At 47.2% G+C, this 22,785-nt stretch overlaps 1 protein-coding gene across 2 annotated transcripts in view; it reads right to left on the reverse strand.

Moving 5' to 3' along the window:
* Window positions 1-14,399: 14,399 nt before the first annotated feature.
* FIBCD1 (fibrinogen C domain containing 1) overlaps window positions 14,400-22,785 on the reverse strand; it is a 76,101-nt gene continuing 67,715 nt past the window's right edge. Inside the window, exons 6-8 of one of the 2 annotated variants that reach the window (XM_088664754.1) lie at window positions 20,052-20,148; window positions 16,865-17,044; window positions 14,400-15,895 (exon numbers count right to left, since the gene is read on the reverse strand). In XM_088664754.1, the coding sequence (XP_088520880.1) occupies window positions 15,636-15,895; window positions 16,865-17,044; window positions 20,052-20,148 (537 nt within the window). In that variant the 3' untranslated portion in view covers window positions 14,400-15,635. The remainder of the gene's footprint in view (window positions 15,896-16,864; window positions 17,045-20,051; window positions 20,149-22,785) is intronic. The other variant, XM_035113053.3, reaches the window with a different exon arrangement.

Consider the following 22,785-nt stretch of genomic DNA (forward strand, 5'->3'; position numbering starts at 1 on the left):
GTCTGTGCAGGTCTGGAGCCATTGTGAGCCTAACTGGTTGACTTCCCTGAATATCCTCTGTTTAGCGGTCACAAAGAATGGCATTGCCCAAACCTGGAGACTCTCTGGCTTATTGAGTCTGGGGTGGGGGACCTCAGGGACCCAAATGCACCCCTTGAGCTTCTCTGGTCCTAGGCTGCACCGCAATTCTCCTATTCACTGGGTGTTGCTGTCCTTGGCTTGGACAATGCCTCTTGCTGTCCTGGGTGGAGAATCGAGAGCAGGGGTATGCAGAACCTAGTTGGCTGCACAGAGGTGACATTTTACATCCATTGTCCCTCCCTCTTTGCCTCTGGCTCCACCCTTGCTAGCATGTGGCCCCCAGAAGGTTTCGCAGACAGGAAAGCGGCCCTCAGCTGCAAAATGTCCCCTACATCCCTGTCCCATGACATCCTTTCCGATCCCTTTCTCAGAGTCACCTCACCCCGCTCCTGATTTTTCAGTATCTCATTGTTGGTGAGGAATCATCAGAGGCCACTCTGCAAGCAAGCACAGCCTTATTATACCCTACCCATCTAACTGGGTTGCCCCTGCTACTTTGAGTGACTTCCAACATATTAAAAAACTCAACAAAACATAAAAAAACTTCCCTATACAGGGCTGCCTTGAGATGGCTTGGGGGGTAATATAACTCCATACCCTCCAACATTTCTCCGATGAAAATAGGGATACCCTAAGGAAAAAGGGGACGTTCCAGGATCAAATAGGAAACTGGGACAGCTGCTGTAAATCTGGGACTGTCCCTGGAAAATAGGGACACTTGCAGGGTCTACTGGCCATCCCTCCTGTGGGAGGGAGTTCCATAGTTTGTGCTTAAGGAAGAAGTCCCTCTTTTTATCTGCCCTGAATCTTCCAACATTCAGCTTAATTGGATGTTCACAAGTTCTAGTGTTACAAGAGAGTGATCAAAACTTTTCTCTATCTACTTTTGCAATGCAAAATTTTATAAACTACCATAATATCACCTCTTACTAGCCCCCAAAGAAGCATTGAGATCTCAAGGCCAACCCCCTAGCTCTAGTAGTTTAGAAACGGCTGAAGTTAGGGAAATAGGAGTCTAGATTTGTCTACCTTTAGAAAACTAGTTTCAAGAGCTGACCTCATCTATGCCACCCTTTGCGAGACGGAACACCCACTCGGGGGAAAATATTCCTTGACAAATGAATTAATAATAATAAAAAATGAACAAGCTTTCTTCTGAACACAATAGCAAACTCTCAAATTTCAGTGGCACCCTGTGTGACACTAAAATTCAACACACACACACACCGCCACCTCTCATACTTCCTTCTACAGCACTGTTGTGGCACCCTCTGCAGTGTGCCGCCCAGTGCAGCCGAACCAGTCTTTCTACCCTATAACCACCTCCGCTGAATGTGGCAACAGGTTTCCTTGAGTACTTACTTTTCTGCTTCTGCTAGATTGACTGCTCCGTCCAGGTAGGAAGGAAGATGTGCACGAGGTGGCCGTGTCTCCCTTTCTTTAAATAAGACCCCTCATTAAACGGACACCCTTCCCTCCCATCTGATAAGATTATTGCTCTGCATTCCAGAGCCTAGGATTCCATTGTGAAGCCTGAAGTCGGTGGGCGGGGGGACATGGATTCGACTGGGCTACTTTGAGGGCAAAAGAGTCTTTTTGATTACCGGTACGTGTTCACGCTCCCCCTTAAAAAAGTGCATTTAATTCATTTGTTATTTTTCTTTCGATCCCAAGGCAGGCCCAGGACCATATCGTTAATTAGCACTGAGTCAACCCGTGAATGATGGGGAAGATGAAGAAGGTGATGCTGATTAATAATCAGCATAGTATAGCATCATAGAGTTGGAAGAGATCCCTAAGGGTCCCCTAGCCCAACCCCCTGCAACCACAGCTAAGGGACCCCCTAAGGAGTTCAGCAATGTAATAAAAAGTAGTGAGTGCTGAAGACACATATAGTGGATGAGGACAGTGTGAAGCCAAAGGAGGGAAGGAAGAGGTGAATAATTGTTTTTAATGACCATGTGCTGGAACTACTAGATAAGGTGAGTCATCTTTTGATATTTTGGACAAGTAACAAAAACAACCACCATTTGACCTTGGCAGCAGCTAATTGGCTGCTTCAGAAGAATGGTGTGAGCAGAAAGCTGTTAATGAAAGGGGCAAGAGCCCTCAATACAATGGGTGGCTTCAAGAGAAAGGGCCTTCTCCATACGTTCCCTATCTCAATTTATGCCTCCAGGCATGCGGAATCCTAGGCTTCGGTGCTTTTTATGTGTGCATGATACCCGATACGAGTATTTTCAGCTCCCTTCTGAGCACTTATTTGTTTTATCCTTTATACTGATTTATATACAGTTCTATAGATATTTCTTTTCGTGATAGTGTTTGTATGGTTTTGTCATGGCCTTTGGCTGGTACAATAAAGCATATTTTGCTTTGCTTTGCTTTATAGTACTCTTGTCTTCAAAGCTGGCACTCAAACACAGACACTTTGTTCAAGAGAAGGGCTGGTCACTACAAGGAGTGTGATCCTATTAAATGTTGATTTCAAGTTTTACATCTGTCCAACCCCTGCAGGCAATAACCATTTTTAGAAAAACCAGACACAATGTTGTTCCTGGATAAGGGAGACATAACAGCACATGCAGGGAGGAGGGTATTGGTTTGTGGTTTTTGTTTTTTTTATGTTGTGAACTGCCTTGAGATCTGCATATGAAAGGCAGTATACAAATTTAATAATTATTAATAATAATAGCCTTGCTGGCAGAGGCCAGTGGCCCATCTAGTCCAGCATCCTGTTTTCACAGTGGCAGCCTAGATGCCCCAACGGGAAACCAGAAACCAGAACCTGAGCATAAGAGGACTCTCCTCTTCTGATGTTTCCATTACTGTCTCTAACTGTGGAGGAAGAGCATAGCCATCATGCCTACCAGTTACTGATGACCTAAGCCATCCTAGCAGGTGACCTTCACTGCCTCCCGCGGAAGCAAGTTCCACAGTTCATGCACTACGTGAATAAGTCCATTTGTTTATCTCTCCTGAATCTTCCAACATTCAGCTTCATTGGATGTCCACACTCTAGTGCTATGTGGGAGGGAGAAAAAACTTCCCTCTGCCCACTCTTTCCAGGCCATGCATAATTGTATAATCTTTTATCATGTTGCCTCTTACTTGCCTGTCTCTGAACTAAAAAGGTCCCAAATGCTACAACCTTTCCTCAGAGGAGAGTTGCTCCATTGTCTCTGATGGTGCATGACAACTCCCTTGAGGATCTTGGGCAAGCCACTCCTTCCTGAGCCTAATCTACCTCACGGGGTTGTATTGAATTGGGGCAGTAGCCCTCGTGTTCACCTTTGAGGAAAAGCAGTAAACCAAACAACGCATAATAATGAGTTCCTTTTTATTAAGGTTTTGCAAGTCCACACGTTATGTTATTGGACACCAATCACACGCTAGTGATCTACTTCACTGGAATGGCGGATGGGCGCATGATCTGCCCAGCAGTTCAGACATGAATGGGCAGTATCCTATACCCAGCTCCCTTGCTGACCTTCACACACCCTTAACTGACCCATGGAAAATACATGAAAGTCACATCTCTCTTCCCCCACCCTCCTTTTATCGCTGAACTTCCAGATCAATGAAATGCAGAGGTGGCAAACTCTCCCTGCTTTGTATAATTCCTTGTCATTGTCAAGATCAAACAGTGCATGAAAGTGAAATGATGGCTCACTGGAAAGCATCGTTGGAAAGGTCAGGCCAGCCGCTGTTCAAGTAGTTGTTCAGAGCAACATCTAAACATCAAGGATCAGCCTTTGAAGGAGCACATCTTAGATCCAGAAACACCCATGTCAAGTGGCTGCCCTGTTCATCTTCTGCAGCATCCTGCCCTGGTTTCTTGTGCACAGAAAACCCAGAAATACATCACACAATACATTTTGATAAGCCATACAGTGTTAAGAATTGCAAGACTGTAACACAGGCATCCCCAAACTGCGGCCCTCCAGATGTTTTGGCCTACAGCTCCCATGATCCCTAGCTAACAGGACCAGTGGTCGGGGAAGATGGGAATTGTAGTCCAAAACACCTGGAGGGCCGAAGTTTGGGGATGCCTGCTGTAACACCTTCAAGTTGGAGGAACAAAAGAGAAGCCTTGCTGGATCATGCCAAAGGGGACACATCTACTCCAGCATCCTGTTCTCACAGTGGCCAACCAGATGCCCCAAAGGAAGACCCCCAAGCAGGACCTGAGCATAAGAGCACTCTCCCCTCGTGAGGTTCTCAGCAACTGGTATTCAGAAGGATTGCTGCCTCCAGAAGTGGAGGCAGAACATAGCTATTGTGGCTAGCAGCCATCTATAGTTTCTCCATGAGAGCCATCTTCAAATATCTTAAGGGAAAGCTTGTTTTTTTTCCTGCTCTGAAGGGTAGGACCAAAACAAGGAGATTCCAACTAAACATCAGGAAGAACTTTCTGGAAGTAAGAGCTGTTTGACAGTGGAACAGACTCCTTCGGGAGGTGGTGGACTCTCCTTCCTTGGAGGTTTTTAAGCAGAGGTTGGATGGTCATCTGTCATGGATGCTTTAGTTGAGATTCCTGCATTGCAGGGGGTTGGACTAGATTGGTGTCTCTTCCAACTCTATGATTCTATGATTCCCATCGGCCTCAACTGCTGTGGTCAGTGATCATGGATGATGGGGACTGTGGTAGATACAGAGAAAGTGAGTCATGCTTATGTCCCATTGCTGTGAACAGAACTTCAACCAATTTCTAGTAACATATCCCAGTAATTTTACTGGGACTTAACATCACAATTTTCCTCTAGATTGGGAAATATTAAAACTTGCATTGACTCCTCTGATTCATCTTTAACCACCCATGTTTCTTGTACTTTAAATTCTTACCTCTCTTCACCCCCCCCAAAAAAAGTGGAGTTAAAATATGCTGTGTGAGCACTTTTCATTGCAGGACTTACACGGGGGTAGCCCTGCAACATAGTCCTCCTTGATGACCATCACCTGTGTAGCAGCAAACAATGTCCCTGAATTTCAACAGCTTGCCATTTATCATTTTTGTTCTGTAAACAAAAAAAGCTAAAGGTTCCAAAATAGCCAACATAACCTATTCAGTTTTGCCACTTTGCTGTTTTTTCGTCTCAGCAAAAGTATTGGGTTTAAAAAGAAGTTTCATATGGTTTTTCAAATGAAAACTGATCCAGGGAAACTGGTTAAAGTGCTCTTCTCCTGATGCAACACACTCAGCTTTACTTTGGAACATTTTACCACCCTGAGATGCACTGGAATTCTGCTCAGGGTAGAAAGATGTCCCATAAAATCCCCCACCCCCATTGCTTGGTTTCTGACTAGGAGGGCTAAGACTCTTCCTTGTTCTTGGTGCAAGAGGCTAACATGTTTTAGCCTAATCCTGAGAAACAGATGAACACAGAGACTCTTCAGGAGTTAATCCTTGTATCCAACCTGGAAACTCCAAATTTCAGCCAGCCCCTCCTTTTCATTGAAATAAACTCACCAGGGGAAAGCAGTGGAAGCTGGTGTTCTTTGGGACTGGTGAGATGGAAGGCAAAGGAGCCTAACAGTAGGTGGGCTAATGACAGGCAAAGCCAATTAAGTCTAGTTTTGTCCCCATCCTCCTCTCTGGTGAGTTCTGCTGCCAGGGCAGCACTGAGACTAAGGAGGAAGAAGTTGACATTCAGTAGCAACCCTTAGATTGGGTCTAAGGAGGAGGGCAGGTGGGTGAGGGGTTGGCTGAGGCCAGCCTGAGGTTGGTAGAGCTGTGCCCCATCTACTCCAGTGGAACAGGCACTCCTGGGGTGTCAGGATGACAAAGGAAATGTTTTCACAAGCCAACGACAACCCATTTTTGCTTTTTTCTTCACCCGGCAAGAAAGCAGTTTCTCAAAGATCCAAAATGGGGTGGGAGTGGAGAGATCAAGATGACCCCTTAATCCCTTATCTCCTCCCCAATCCAACAGAATTAGAGAATATTCCACCTAAAGCAAAAGAAACCAGGGCAAAAACGATGGACTTGTTGTCTAGCATCACAAAGGCAAAAACCATAAAATCTATTTTCACATCACTTGGTGAATTATATAAAAACAGAATGTCCTGTTCATTTGTGGGAGCCTTCGTCTTCACTGAATGTCCTCTGGGGTGGAGCACCTGCACCAATATCTATGGAATCTTCTTCGAATTGAAAAAGTTGAACTATTAAAAAAAATCAAATCAAACCAGTTCCAAATCTTGAAGGCTTAGATCCTGCAGATACAGGAGCAATATCAAACAAACAAACAAACAAACCCCTAACCATCCAGTATCAACAAGAAGCAGATTCCTCCTGCCTTCACTTGATTGCAGGTACTGTTTGGGCTTGAGTGTAAATCAAATTACTTAATTAGGCTGGAAGAAACAGCAGGAGTGGGATTTGTCAAATGGGCTTTAATTCCTCAACCGAATATTTTCTCCAGGTGTAAGGTAAAGATAACAGCTGCTCCCCCCCCGCCACCCTTTGTTTTCAAACACACCCTTCTGAAAGCAGGACAAGTTTCTATTCCTGGGATGGAAGCTGAGTGGGGCTTTTCTTATGTAGGGAAGGGCCTCCAGGACTGGTCCAGGTTCTTTGGGCGCCTGAATGAATATGAACATAAGAACGTAAGACGAGCCCATCTAGTCTAGCATCCTGTCACCTAGATGCCCCAATGGAAAACCCACAAGCAGTACCTGAGTACAATGGCAACACTCTCTCCACCTGCAACTCCCAGCAGCTGGTATTCAAAGGCGCAATGCCTCCAAAAGTGGAAGGAGAATCTAAGAAGCACCTGCTGGATCAGGCCAAAGGCCCACCTTGACAAGCATCCTGTTCTCTCAGTGGCCAGCCAGATACCCCAGTAGGAAACCTGAAAGCAGAACTCGAGCTCAAGAGCCCTCTCCCCTCCTGTGGTTTCCAGCAACTGGTATTCGGAAGCATGACTGTCTCTGACCATGGAGGCAGTGCAGAGCCAGCTCTACCATTAGGTAAACTGTGCTACCCCCCCAAGGTAGCAGCCCTGAGGTCCCCCCCGCTCTGCTCCCTGTTCAGAAGCAGTGCTGTTTCTGGTGCCAAATTCAGCCGAAATGTCTGAAATTGAGCAAGATATTGCAAGTGCACATGATTTCAGCAAGATCTCGCCTGAAATTAGTGGTGGTGTTGGTGCTGCTTCTCTGCCAGTGGTGGTGGCAGGGCAAAGAGAGGTGTGGCATTGGTGGGAGCAGGTATGGTGGCGATGGGAGCAGAAGGACAGGGCAAGGGGACACCTCCCCTTTTGTTTCAAGTGGTGAAATGGGATGCACCCCCCCAACGCAGTGCACAGCTATCATGGTTACTAGCCATTTATAGCCCTCTCCTCCATGAATTGGTCCAGGGCTCTTCTCAAGCCTTCCATGTTGGTGGCCATCACCACTTCCTGTTGGAGGGAGCTCCATAGTTTAACTCTGTGCTGAATGCATAATAAGTTCTTTATCTGTCCTGAATCTTCCAATGTTCAACTTCATTGGATACCCACAAGACCTAGTGTTAGGAGAGAACTTGTGGACATCTCATGAAGCTGAATGCTGGCAGTGTCTCCCACCACCGCTGGGCACAGCAGGGTAGATAAGCCTGACGAGATTTTTTTTTTAAAAAAAACACCTCCCAGTATGAGGCACAACTAATGGTGTTTGGAATGCAGCAAAATAAATGGTTAATGGCCAATTGTGACTCTGATACACAATTCCCTGTGTGTTTAGAGGAACATTTATTTGTTCGTCATACTTTTTGTGCTTACTGTGGGGAATTAACATGGATGGACACTCACATGGGAGTGGGGGGCAGCTGGAATACCTGGAGGATAATCGGATCTAGCAACCTTCCCTGTGAATCAGAAAGGATGCATGCCCCCCTTCACCATCGATGTGAATAAATCTTGATGTAATATTTTGTGCACTCTCCACAACAACCAGTATCAATCTTAGATGAATTAATGTTGAGGGAATTGGCCCTTGGTAGCAGTTAATTGATGTTGTACGTACCTTGCACATATAAGATGTGGGACACTTGGCTTGCCAGTAGTACATGTGAAAAGGATCTAGGGGTCTTAGTAGACCACAAGCTTAATATGAGTCAACAGTGTGATGCAGCAGCAAAAAAGTGAATACTACTCCAGGCGGCATCAACAGAAGTCTAGTGTTCTGATCATGGGAAGCCATAGCACTGCTCTACTCTGCTTTGGTCAGACCACACCTGGAATAAATACTGCGTCCAGTTCTGGGTGTCACAATTTAAGGAGGATACTGACAAGCTGGAACATGTGCAGAGGAGGGCAACCAAGATGATCAAGGATCTGGAAAGTAAGATTTATGAGGAATGGTTGAGGGAGTTGAAAAAGAGGGGACTTGGAGGAGATATGAAAGCCATCTTCAAATAACTCAAGGGCTGTCTCATGGAAGATGGAGCAAGCTTGTTTTCTGGTGCTCCCGAGCGTAGGATGCAAACCAATGAATAAAAATGATAAGAAAGGAGATTCTGATTAAAGGTTAGGATGACCTTCTGACAGTAACAGCTGTTGGACATTGGAACAGACTCCCTTGGAAGGTGGTGGGGTCTCCTTTGTTGGTGGTTTTCTAATGGAGATGGAGCTTGGAGGGGCACCTGTCAGGGATTCTTTAGCTGTGCTTCCTGCATTGCAAGAGGTTGAGCTAGATGATGCTTGGGGTACATTCCAACAATTCTACGATTCTATGCTCAAACAGCATTTGCAGATTTTTTAAAGACTGCCAGAAGCAGTGAAGAGAGACTGTATAGCAGGCAAACAATGCTTTTTTCATACAACTTCCAATTCTCTAGTGCACAGAGATGATGGTCTGCACTTTCTATTTTTCAAGCCCCAGTTGACTGTGATACTAACAGCCTTAATAACCTCTCCCTGCAAAAGTATACCACAGTGAATTTGAAGACCTTAAGGATTTGGTGCCTGTTAACTGGACACAGGCTCCCCATACCCTGCTAAGATAAGATGCATTATGTCACCAATTGTATTATTTATCAATTTGTATCTCTATGTACAAATTAACATGCAGACAGTTTATCTGGATCTCTGTCCTCTCCCTTACTCCTCAAAGTCTAATTGCCCACCAATAAGTTTCGACAGGCCTGGCTCCGTCAATCAGACAAAGCAGGACACCCTATCTGTGTGCTTTAAATGTCTGGTGTGGATCTGCCCCAAAGCTCCCTTTCAAGTTTGGTATTTTCCAAGGCATGGAAGTTTGTTCTTAATCTTGGCTCCTCTCATGCCAAACTCAAGACACCAGCCAGGTAATGCTGGCAGAACAATTGTGTTCTCCAGGGATTCCTAGGGAACTTTGCCCATGCATGGATTGTTCCAATACCCTTCAAAATGTTTCCGTAGGCAAATTCAGGTGGCGGTTCAGAGCTGTGTGGAACTGCTTACCTACCTCACCTGAGAAATGTTCTGTTATTGAAAGGGAACACTTCCTTTGCAACTCTTTTCCCCTCTGCAAGAACCCCCAGATTCATTTCTCTTGAGAAGGAATCTCTCTCAGCAACTCATAGCAAAATCCTTTCCCCCATTCCTGCAGGGCAGAGACAATGGGAGATCTCCTGGACCACTATATCTAACCAGGCTCCATCATAAGAAATTGCTGGCCCGTTTAGTCAGCCTCCTGTTCTCAGTGGCCAACTAGATGCCCCAATGGGAAGCCTACAAGCCAGGCCCGAGCACAAGAACACTGTCCCCTCCTGTGCCTCCAGCAACTGGTATTCAGAGGCATATAGCCTCCAACAGAGGGGGCAGAACATGAGGTGAACCCTGCTGGATGAGGACAAATGAGGTCCATCTTGTCCATCATCCTGTTCTTGCAGATGCCCCAATGGGAGACCCAAAAGCAGAAGCTGAACAATTCTCCCTACCTGTGATTCTCAGCAACTGGGAGAACACAAGAAAGAGCCTGCCTGCATCTAATCCAACATTCTGTTCCCACAGTGGCCAACTAGATGCCCCAATGGGAAACCTGCAAACAGGATTTGAGCTCACAAGAGCTCTTTCCCCTCCTGAGGTTTTTGGCAACTGGCATTCAGAAGCATTATTGCCTCCATCTGTGGAGGTGGAGCATGACTAGTACCGGTAGTTGTTGATATAGCCTTCTCCTCCATGAATTTCTCCAACCCACTTTTAAAACCACCGTTTGCCTCCCTGTTAGTGCCAAGAACACACACACACATCTCGTCTCTTCTCTCTACCAGTCCTTCAGCATCAAACTGCTAAAGACTTTGCTGCAAAACCATTGCCAGATCTGTCCCGTAAGCGCTTGGAAGTGAGTGGAATTGGCCACAGCAAACTAAGGCACACACCCCATTTTTGAACATCTGGGCTTGATGGAGAACAGCTTGTTCTGCTAACCATCTCTCTTATGAGCCGCCCCCCCTCCATTGCAGTCGCTTTGCAAACTAAGCACCACAGCTGGGGTTGTGACATTTGCTTAAAGCTCCCTTGGCAATCCTGTTTTCTGTTGTTTGCTGTGAAAGCCTGAGAGGAGAGGAGAGGAGAGACATACATATTCACCAAGCTTTTCTACCTAGACACGATTTCTGCCATGCAACAGCAGCTGAGGTATGGAGGGCTTGAAGACAGGTGGGAAGCAATTTCTGAAGTTATCAGTGACCCACAGATAATAAGCCCTCTCTGATTGCTTCTGCAAGACCTTAATGGGATTGGAAGAAATGAGAGGCTTGGGGGAATCTTGAAAGGTGCAAAGCTTTTGTCTGATGGAAAACAAGCCCATGGCCTTCTGGGCAATAGACACTGCTGGAACAAGGCAACCACCACTATTGCTATAAGGTTGGGGCCAGTTTAGATTATCTCCATGGGTACCTTTCAAACTTGTGACCCCGTGACTGTGGGGTTAAGATCTACAAGAAGAAACCTGGTGAACTGGTCGGATCAGTCCAAAGAGGCTGCCATAGAGACATATGGATGGGCTTTTCCCCACCTCACCTGGCTGGATGCCTCATAATCCTAGGATGGGGAACAGGCTAAGGAGGTTTTTTTGTGTAAGACAGAGTTTTGGCTGATTCTGGAAGCTGGAGACAGAGAGGCGTGCCTGTTTTGTGCTAGACCCAAAGCTGTGACTCAGTGGTTTCCCTGGAAACCCAATGGGGAAGCAGATCTGTCAGAGTGTTGAGGCTGTGAGACCCTTCATCCTAAACTCAGGTTGTATATATGTAGAAGTAAAACCATATATTAAGACACCACAGTCTCCGTTGACCTTCATTCCAAGGAAACTGAACCCTCTGTAAGCACCCTGAAATCTCTCACCACTAATGAGACTGGGATGTGCACAACATTTTATTCTACCACAGATGGAAGGCGGAAGTCATCAGTTCCTCAGCAAGCCAGGTGAGAAAAATCATAGGCTAGACATGTGGTCTATACCCACTATTCAGCTGGGAGCAGGCAAGAACTTAGCTTTTCCAGTGCCACCCAAAATATGGGAGCTGCCTCATACACATACACACATTCTCCACCTTAGAATATTTCCCAAGCTGGTGTATCAAGCGCAGGGGTGAACAGTGTCTGATATAAACTTCCATTCTACCTCCAAGATAAACTCAACCAAACTCAACTCAACTCAATGCAATGCAATGCAACCCAAACTCGACTCTGGATTCCTCCCAGTTTTGGGAACTGACAATAGACAGGTTAACAGAAATGAAGGTGCTGAATGACAGTGAGAGGGGGCAGTGAGAAAGAATAAAAGGGCGAGTTGTTGTTTTTCTGATCCTGATATTCTATTGAAAGTTCAATCCTCACCAAATGTGGGAGCTGTGGAGTCCATATTTTCCTGGTAAGGAGAAGAGAAGGTAAGTAGACTGTTGGCCACCCTTGGGGCTGCTTTGTGGGATGGAACACTGGGGCAGACATATGCTTCACACATGATGCATTTCCTACAGGACCATGGAAGTTGTGATAGTGAAGCTGAGTTAGATCATTGCTCCATCTAACAAAGAATGGGCTATTTTGACTGGCAGCCAGTCTCTCCAAAGACCTTGAGGTATAGGCCATTCTCATCTCTGCTGTCCATGATTCACTTTTAATGGGAGATGCTGGTAGTCAAACCTGGGACCTTCTGTATGCAAAGCAGGTCCTCTCCCACCGAGTGACAGTCCATGTGCCTGTTTGGACATGTGGACAGTGGTCCTGTATTTATAGAAGCATGATGTGTGAAGCACTTGCAACCATTAGTGCCAGTGGGAATCCCAGATTCTGGAATCGGGTGGCAGTGCAGTTATTGATTATCAAGAGCCAATCCGATCAGTCGAATGGTCTTTGGGGGAGGCTTTGGGGAACAGAGGAAGCTGCCTTGTACGAAGTCATCGGTCCACCTAGCTCAGTATTGTCTACACTGGCTGGCAGCAGCTCTCCCGGGGTTTCAGGCAAGAGTCTCTTCAAGCCCTACCTGAAGATGCCATTAAGGATTGAACCTGGGACCTTTTGCATGACACTCAGATGCTCTACTACTGAACTAGAGCCTTACATTTGTCAAGATCCTGGTCCTCATGGCTAAATGGGAGCATAGGAAGCTGTCCTATATTGTGTCAGACCATTGGCCCACCTAGGTTGGTATTATCTACCCTGATTGAACGTGGTTCTCCAGGGGTTTCAGGCAGATCTCCCAGATCTACCTGGAAATGGCAGGGGCTGAAGCTGGGACCTTCTGCATCTCAAGAAGATGCTCTATGACTAGGCTGAGCTTGCCCCATTTATAACTCCCCCCCCCCAGATATATGGACCACAGAGAATTTGATAGTCACCATGTGAAATGTGAGCCTCATTTGCCTATGTGCGTGCATGCAGGGAAGCACTGGATGCTCAGGATTTGCTGGATTTTGGGGCATGCATTAATTCCGCCTTTATTGCATCACAGCCTGCTCCCTCACCTGAAGGCAATGTGATTCTTCAGAGGTGCCTCCCCCTTTTGCTTTCTGCAGAACTGAGACTAAAGGGCAAATTCCTCCAAAGGAACACAGGATGCTTGCTACCTTATACAAAGTCCGACGGTTGGTCCATCTAGCCTAGTACGGTCAAAACTAACTAGCAGAGGTTCTCCAGGGTTTCAAATAGGGAGTCAACCCAGCCCTGTCTGGGGATGCCAAATATTGAACCTCAGGCCTTCTCAGTGCTTCCCCCGCCCCACCCGCAAGAAAAATAGGTGCTGGAACTCACCACAAAGTTGTTACAGTAAGTCGTTGGGCAACTCAGGGCAACCCTGAACAATTGCCGGTTTGACAACAAACCCACGGATGTGCTAAAAGCTACTGCAAGCTGTCTCCCTAGCTGGTTTGGAGGTCACCCCTGGTTTTGGTGTAGGTCAGATAAATGCACCCCTGCTTCCCTTGTTCTCTTAGATTCAGCCAGGTGACTAGGGCAGCTTGGAAAGGCCCTTGCAGAATCACACACATGTGCAACAGTAGAGGCCTGGCTGGAAAGCTTAAAGCCTGCCGCTGCTACACGGAAAATGGAATTTGAATTGGCCCCACCCATAGCTTGACCAATCACAGCTAGGAGCTAGGTGGAGTCATAGTTCTAAAAAAAATGTAGACACACACATGCTGACCAGCTTCCATTTTGACTTGAAATGTTTGCTTTGGGCTTCTCAGAAGTACATAAAAGCAAGAAGCAGGTGGGAGGATCGTCAGCCCGCAATGGTACCCACCTGAGAAGTGCCAGAACTGTGCTTCAAAACACTCCAACTGAAAAAAAAGAGAGAGCAGTGGACCTTCTGCATGCATAGCAGGTACTCTGGCACTGAGCTGCGGACGCTCTTGATGAACTGCCTCATTATGCTGAGAGAGACCATTAGTCCATCTAGCTCAGTATTGTTTACAGTTTTCCAAGGTTTCAGACAATGGTTCTCTCCCTGCCCTACCTGGAGAGAGATGCTGGGGGTTGAACATGGGTTCTTCTGCATCTTCTGCTTTACCACTGAGCTCTGCCCCATTGAAAACACAGCCCCCTCCTTGCTTGTGGCTCTTTCTCACAACCTCCAGTGTGTTTTCCTGCTCAGAATCTTTTGGCTCAGGGCTTGTGGTTGCCTTGTTACCTCTCTCTCTCCCAGCTTCAAACAAATGTGGCTGATTCCTGTGGCTTTCAATTAGTTAGGCTGAGAGAAGATAGAGGAGTCCAGCTATGTCCGAAGGCTGGCCATTCTTGGTTTGTATGTCCTTGGTTTGCGTTACCCTTGAGGTGCTGACTCCATCCTTCACCCTAGTGCTTAGTTTGTCCTTTCGTCCATAAGAACAGTGGGGCACCCTCCAGTCTTCATGCAGCAACACAAATAAAGTGTTGTGACTAGAGATGTGAGAAGACATCCCTTTTGGTTCTGCCCTGTAGCTGTCACATGTAACACCGTTTCCATTCCGCTCCTTTCCGTCTTGCACCAACACTACTCATCTCGTCTGCTGTGATGAAATAATGTAACTTACACAATAAATTACGCAGGTGACATATGCTGTCATTACACTATCCCACCGCATTTATTTAATGCAAAGGAAATGCAGTGCAGATCGGGGTGTGTGTGTTAGCATAATCGGTTACAGATCATCGGCAGACTGGAAGCAACAACAAAGGCAAATACTGATAATAATCGCTGGAATGATTTCTGTTCCAGACAAGAAGGCGAATAAGCAAACTGTTTCAGCAGTTCCTGCTCCTGTTTCCTTCAAAATTCTCTTGACGTCCCTGGTTGTGACAGCGAGGCAAGCTCTCACACCAAATGAACAGAGGTTGAATACACCAGGGATTCTTGAGTTGTGATTCCTGCTTCGCAGTGGACTAGAGTAGATTACTCTTTGAGTCCCTCCAACTCTACGATTCTATGATCCAGGAGTCCTTTTCAGTGCAATCCATGACGTATGATTTCCTGACAGCAAAGCAATATTTTCCTTTGGCTTTGCTTTGAAGCACTGCCAGTCATTCTCGGCACTGACACAAAGCCTTCCTTCCTTGCCATGGGTCTATTTCATCTCCCTCAGTCTGGCCTTGCATGTGAGCTCACCTTGCCTAAAGATCAGGCTGTTGTTATAAATAACATGATTACATCTCTATTATGGGGTGGGGTGCTGGATATGCTTGGACCACTAAGAGATTCACACATTCTAGGGGCCAGGTTCTTTGGCTATCAAAGCATCTCTCTTTTTTCATAATAAGAATAAAAATAATAAGTAGCCGTCGTTGTCGTCGGGGTGGGGTGGGGGTGAGTAAGATGGCTTCCATTGTGCAGCTGGGAAATCCTTCTTGCCTGTGTTTTATATGGGAGACTTGTGGACTAAATGACCCTTGCTTTGGAAGAGGTAGAGCTGGTGCCTTTGCTTCCAGGAACCGGCTGTGCACATCAAGGGGAACTCTTGAAGTATTAAAACATTGGTTGGTGGGAAGGGGGCTCTTTCGGGTCCTGCTGCCCCAGACTCAGAAGACAAAAAACAACACTGAGCTACGGGGGGCTGGGGTGTGTGGGTGTGGGTGGGGATAGAGAACAAGTAGGGTGATGTAGGAAGGGGGACTTAGCTAATTCTCATCTCTGACAGGCCGGATCTTCATCTCGGTGAACTTGAGGGAGTACTGCCAGCCTGTCCACGAGGACCACTCGATGCCATCGGCGTAGGAGCTGTGGTGGCCCTTCAGGTACTGACCATTCAAGTTGGAAGTGTGGCAATTGCGGTACCACCAGGCCCCGTGGTAGAAGGAGGCACAGTTGTTCTCTGAGTGGTCGTTGTCCAAGTCTTTGGTAGTGAACTTCATGCCATTGTGCTTCAGGAATGAGTCGCCTGCAGGGGGAAGGAGTCATTTGTCAGGGTGGGGTGAGGTCTTTGGAAAGGGCCACTTGGTGGATAGGGACAGCTGCCACCCCAACTCCACAGACAGCCTGTTGAAATTTGCTCCAAAAGCTCTGAGCAGGTCCGTAAGAACATAAGAAGAGTTTGCTGGAGGAGGCCAATGGCCCACCTAGCCCAGCATTCTGTCCTCACAGTGGCCAACCAGATGCTTGTAGGAAACTCACAAGCAGGATTATGGCACAAGCACACTCTCCATTCCTGAGGTTTCCAGCGACTGGCATTCAGAAGCATTACTGCCTCCAACCATGGAGACAAAGCATAGCCATTGTGGCTAGCAGGTGGCGCCAGATCTGTGCTAGGGGTATTAATGTCAACATTCTGGGACAAAGTAATGGGAGGCTGAAAAACTAAAGGTGCAAGTTTTGGTGAGGCTAAACGAATGAACAGAACTGTAGCTCTAGATTTTGGAAAGGGTTTTGCAATTCAGTTGAAATAAAATTTTGTTTTGTTTTACGTCAATAAAACTATACATATTTGCTTTCTGAGTTAGCCCCTGACAGCTGAGATCTAAATTCTTCCTTGCAAATTGGACGTTCCAACCTAAACGTTCTTTCTGTCAGGGTGAAATGTCAATTTCTGACCTGAAGTTTCAATTCTGAGCAGCTGTTTTGAAGTGGAAATTTGCCGTTCTGACAGGCCTGATTGCTCCAATGCTATTAGCACCGGTGCTGTTCTGGATATAATGCACGGTATTTTGAGCACAGAGCAAATGGCCTACCTTCCTTCTTTCCTGGTGATCCACAAAGAGTTATATATCCCAAACTTCCACAGCTATACACACACACACACACACACACACACACACACACACACACCCTCAGTGCACAAATATCCACTGCACATACGTATCTGTTTCCCCACTCACATATATCCCCTCTGCCCTAGGCACCAGGCACTTACCTGCTGTCCCAGAATAGTCAGCAATAGTAACTGGATAGCCATCTTCCTCAGGGTCGACAGAGAACAAACCCACCGAAAATGTTCCATAATGTGCATAAGCTGTGCCATTATCAAAGTCCTCTAGATCAATGCGCAGCTCATAGCTGGCTTGCGTGGTCAAGGCATGAATCCTCTTCAGCCCTATTAAATGAGTTTCAAATCAGTTTATATGTGGGACATAGATGTGTTCTTAAATACATACATTACTGTTTGTCAGATACTGCATTTTATAAATGAGGAAATACAAACTTTGGAACTCCCTGCCTATTGACATCAGACAGGTGCCTTTGCTGCACTCTTTTCAGCACTGGCTATAAACATTTTGTTGTTGTTGTTTAAGCAAGCCTATCCAGACATGTACGGTAGAATCGTCACATGTTTTAATCTTGGTTTAAACTTCTCATATAATCATATTTTGAAGACTTTTTAATAGCTGTTTTGTACTTTGTTACTGACAATTTCATTGTTTTATTTTTTTGTATACCGTTTTGAGAGTTTAATATCTTTGGGGTTTTTTTTTGCAATCAAGCAGTACAGTGGTACCTCTGGTTAGGGACGGGATCCGTTCCAGAGCTCTAGTCGGATCCTGATATTTTCGCAACCGGAGGGACAGCTTCTGCGTATGCGCATGCGGTGAAAGCCAGAAAAATACTTCCGGGTTTGCTGCGTTCGCATCCTGAAGGATACGCAACCGGAGGAGTGCGTATCCAGAGGTACCACTGTATATGCATTTTATATTTGCTACGTTCTTCTTAAGAAGGTGCAGCTTTTTCAGAAAGCAGCTTTCTTAAGGCTACCAAAAACATTAAAAATAAGATCTGCCTAAAAGTGTGATTGGACACGGATGGCATTGTGGTCTAAACCACTGAGCCTCTTGGGCTTGCCGATCGGAAGGTCAGCGGTTTGAATCCCTGCGACAGAGTGAGCTCCTGCTGCTCTGTCCCAGCTCCTGCCAACCTAGCAGTTCAAAAGCATGTCAAAGTGCAAGTAAAAAAATACCGTATATTCCGGCATATAAGACGCCTGGGCGTATAAGACGACCCCCAACTTTCCCAGTTAAAATATAGAGTTTGGGATATACTCGCCGTATAAGAAATACGACCTGGTGCATAAGACGATCCCCGACTTTTGAGAAGATTTTCCTGGGTTAAAAAGTAGTATTATACGCAGGAATATACAGTAGGTACCGCTCTGGCAGGAAGATAAACGGCATTTCCATGTGCTGCTCGGGTTCGCCAGAAGCGGCTTAGTCATGCTGGCCACATGACCTAGAAAAACTTTCTGCAGACAAACGTCGGCTCCCTCAGCCTGTAAAGCGAGATGAGCACCGCAACCCCAGAGTCATTTGCGAACTGGACTTAACTGTAAGGGGTCCTTTACCTTTACCTTTTAAAATGTGTGATGTGCAGATAGTGGAGATTCTGCACTGGGTAGTTACCCTTAAGTTACAAGTAAGGAGATTCTGACACAACGTCAGAAATAACTTTCTGATGGTAAGAGCTGTTCGACTGTGGAACCTACTTCCTGAGAAAGTTGTGGACTCTACTTCATTGGAGGTTTTTAAGCAGAGGTTGGATGGTCACCTGCCATGGATGCTTTAGTGGAGATTCCTGCAATGCAGGGGGGTTGGACTAGATGACCAATGACCCACCTAGTCCAGCATCCTGTTCTCACAGTAAACAACCAGGTGGCCCATTGGGAAACCCACAAGCAGGATTTGAGCAGAAGAGCAGCACATTCCCCTCCTGTGGTTCCAAAGCAAGTGGTATTCAGAAACTGGTATTACTGTCTCTGACTGTGGAGGCAGAACATAGCCATTATGACTAGTAGCTATTGATAGCCTTCTCCTCCATGAATTTGTCTACTCTTCTTTCAAATCCATACAAGCTTGTGGTCATCACCGCATCCAGTGGGAGGAAGGGAAGAAGTCCTTAATTTGATCTGTCCTGAATCTTCCAAAACTCAGCTTCATTGCATGTCCACAAGTTCCAGTGTTATGAGAGAGGAAGAAAAACTACCCACTTTCTCCATGTCATGCACCAATTGGAGGTGGTGGGGGAAGAGGCCATGGGATACTAAGAGCCCAGCCAACACAACAAGGCCCTTATCCACAATTTAGTCCCACTTCCCAGTCCAAACCTTCTTAGGCTCTGTTCAATGCAGCTTTTAGTGTGGGCTTTCAGAGGCTGAGAGATGGGATTTTGCTGCCTATCAATTAGGACTTGCAAAAGCACCTCTCCAGATGTGGGTGCTGAGTGAGGAGAAGGAGTCCTGCTGATCATTTCTCAATTAAGAGGTGATTTGGGGAAAGTTGTCATTCGCAGTGAGTGATGATGACTCCTCCTCTCCTTTTTTCAAGCCTCTCCTCCATCACACCTGGTGTTCTCTTTAATTACCAGTATTTTAAGTTATACTTGCAGGCTGCAGGCTCTTTAGGTAGAAATCATCCCCACAACATGACACAACAGCCAACAGCAGCTTTTCTTGCTTCAGAGGTTTTGATTCAGAGGTTTTTGCTCGCTGGCATGCAGCTCATCTAGGAATGGGTCAAGGCTGGCATAACAGGGAAATTCCAAAGTGAACAGGTAGTTGCAGATTTTGGGACTTTTTGGTTTTGAGAAAAAAAGCAGTAAGAGGCAACATGATAGAAGTTTGCAAAATTATGCATGACCTGGAGAGAGTGTGCATTTCTTCCTTTCTCAAAACACTAGAACTCATGGGTATAAAGTGAAGCTGAATGATGGAAAGTTTGGGACAGATGAAAGAAAGTCCTTCTCCATGCAGCACATAGTTAAACTATGGAACTCACTCCCACAGGAGGCAATGAGGACCACCATCTTGGGTGAGCCAGTCACTGTCTCTCTGCCTAACCTACCTCACGGGGTTATTGTGGGGATTAAATGAGGACTAGGACCTGGGAGACCTGGGTTCAAATCCCCCACTTGGCCATGAAGCTCACAGGGTGGGGCCAGTCACTGCCTCTCAGCCTATAACCTACCTCACAGGGTTGTTGTGAGGATAGGATGAAAAGGAGGAGGAGAATCATGTGCACCACCTTGAGCAACTTGGTGCAAAAGGTGGGATAAAGATAAAACCACCTCTGTGCTCTTCCCCAAAGCTGTGATAATAAAAGCCAAGATGCACATACCAAGCCAGTGCTCTCCATTCAGTTTCCCGAATCCATCCCTGTAAGCTTCCCACCCACGGAAGAAATTCACGGAGCCATCCTCACGCCGCTGGAAGACCTGTGGTGGGAGAAATCAGCGCAGGATTAATAAGAACAAGAGTGTGTGTATGTGTTCATTGGGGGAGGAGGCGGGGGCGAGCCTCCATCAGCTTTGTCTCTGCCTCCCCCATTCACGGTCCAGTTTGAAGAGCGATGGTGCTGCTTTATCAGATGAAAGAGCTGAGATGCAAACTAAAAACCCCGTTAAATTGGCTAATTATGCTGGAGTGGTTCAGCGAAAGGGACTCTGAAGAGGCTTCCTGTCAGGATTAATAGGGAGGTTGACACTGAAACCAGAAATGTTATGTTACAGATATGGCAGCTATTAATTTTCGCATTCTAGGCTATCACCAAGGGAACTTTCTTCCAGCCCAAGGGCCGCATTCTCTCCTCGGCAACTTCCTGGGGGCCACAAGCCAGGCTGGGAGGGAGGCAAGGGGCATGAGCCAGAGTTCAAGGGCACATTCCAGCCAGGCAAAAACACTCAAGAAGGATACAAAGCATAGGTAGTATGGAGCATGGCCTATGGAAAGAAGGAATGGCTGAGGATGAGGAAAAGCCCGACAGGAGTCTCAAGGGTTGGATCGAGAGGTCTCCAGGGAAGCACTTGGTCCCTGGGACTGAGGTTTCCCAACACTGTTATAGGGTTGTTGTTTTTTTTAAAGTAATGTGCAAAGCAGACATAAAAATATAAGATGACTCCTCCTGGATTAGTCCAGTGGTCCTTCTAGTCCAGTCTCCTCTTCTCACAGTGGCCACTCAGATGCCTGTGGGAAACCAGCAAGCAGGATTTGAGCACAAGAGCCCTCTCCCCTCCTGGGGTCTCCTGCATCTAGTCTTCAGAAGCATGCCTGCAACCCGTGGAGATTAAGCATAGCCATTGCGGCTAGTAGCACAGCCACCTCCTCTATGCATTTTCTAATCCTCTTTTAAAGCCATCCAAGTTGGTGGCCACCCCTGCTTCCTGTGGGAGTGAGTTCCATTTTTAAACTATGCTCTGCGCCAAGAACTTCTGAACTGTATTCTGCCTTTTGCATTGCCAGCAGATCTCCCCTTAGCCATGTGTTATCTCATGATTCAGTGTTTTATATCTCACTAAACTTGCTGTGGGGCACATGACCTCCCTTCAGGTGCCCAGTCTGGTATTTGTGAATGGTGTGCCAAGTGATAGGGAAGCCCTGCTGTGTTGCATTTGAACCACAGCGTCTTATAGGCAAACCCTGACAAACCTAGACAACATCTTAGCTTGTGTGCACATGCGGGCCGGAGGATGGGGGAACACACTCCCATACGCACATGCACAAGCTATTTCTGGTGTTGCGCCAACCCAGAAGTGCACCGGAAATGACGTCTGTGCATGCATGTTCCCCCGCCCTCCGGCCACCGCACGATCAGCGCCAGAGGAACCGGCCCAAAGCCGGGTAAGTTTGAGGACCCCTGGTCTACACTGACTGGCAGCAGCTCTCCTTCTTCATATGTGTTACTTCAAGACTGGATTACTGCCATGTGTTCTATGTGGGGCTTCCCTTGCATTGATCCAAAAGATGGAATTAGTGCAGAATGCTGCAACCTGGTTGCTGACAGGACTGAGACATTGTCAGCATATCACAACTGAGCTGAGAGATCGGCACTGGCTGCTGTTTTGCTACCAGTGTGTTATAATTATACTGTACTAGTGTATTTCAGCCCGTTCAATAACGGGCGCTAGAACATCCTGGGGTTCGGAGAAGCGCTTGCGCAGCGCTTCTCCGAACCCTGGGACCTGTCCTTGCTGTCGGCGGCAGGGGGACAGGAACGGAGGAGGAGAAAGCGCTGCTTTCTCCTCCTCCGTACCTCTCCCGCAGCCACCGACAGCAAGGAGACATCCCAGGGTAAGGAGAAGCGCTTGCGCAAGCGCTTCTCCGAACCCTGGGACCTGTCCTTGCTGTTGGCGGCAGGGGGACAGGAACGGAGGAGGAGAAAGCGCTGCTTTCTCCTCCTCCGTACCTCTCCCGCAGCCACCGACAGCAAGGAGACATCCCAGGATTCGGAGAAGCGCTTGCGCAAGCGCTTCTCCGAACCCTGGGACCTGTCCTTGCTGTTGGCGGCAGGGGGACAGGAACGGAGGAGGAGAAAGCACTGCTTTCTCCTCCTCCGTACCTCTCCCGCAGCCACCGACAGCAAGGAGACATCCCAGGGTAAGGAGAAGCGCTTGCGCAAGCGCTTCTCCGAACCCTGGGACCTGTCCTTGCTGTTGGCGGCAGGGGGACAGGAACGGAGGAGGAGAAAGCGCTGCTTTCTCCTCCTCCGTACCTCTCCCGCAGCCACCGACAGCAAGGAGACATCCCAGGATTCGGAGAAGCGCTTGCGCAAGCGCTTCTCCGAACCCTGGGACCTGTCCTTGCTGTTGGCGGCAGGGGGACAGGAACGGAGGAGGAGAAAGCACTGCTTTCTCCTCCTCCGTACCTCTCCCGCAGCCACCGACAGCAAGGAGACATCCCAGGGTTCGGAGAAGCGCTTGCGCAAGCGCTTCTCCGAACCCTGGGACCTGTCCTTGCTGTTGGCGGCAGGGGGACAGGAACGGAGGAGGAGAAAGCGCTGCTTTCTACTCCTCCGTACCTCTCCCGCAGCCACCGACAGCAAGGAGACATCCCAGGGTTCGGAGAAGCGCTTGCGC

This window comes from Zootoca vivipara, chromosome Z2 (assembly GCF_965207765.1).
Source record: "Zootoca vivipara chromosome Z2, rZooViv2.hap1.1, whole genome shotgun sequence".
Classification (NCBI taxonomy): domain Eukaryota; kingdom Metazoa; phylum Chordata; class Lepidosauria; order Squamata; family Lacertidae; genus Zootoca; species Zootoca vivipara.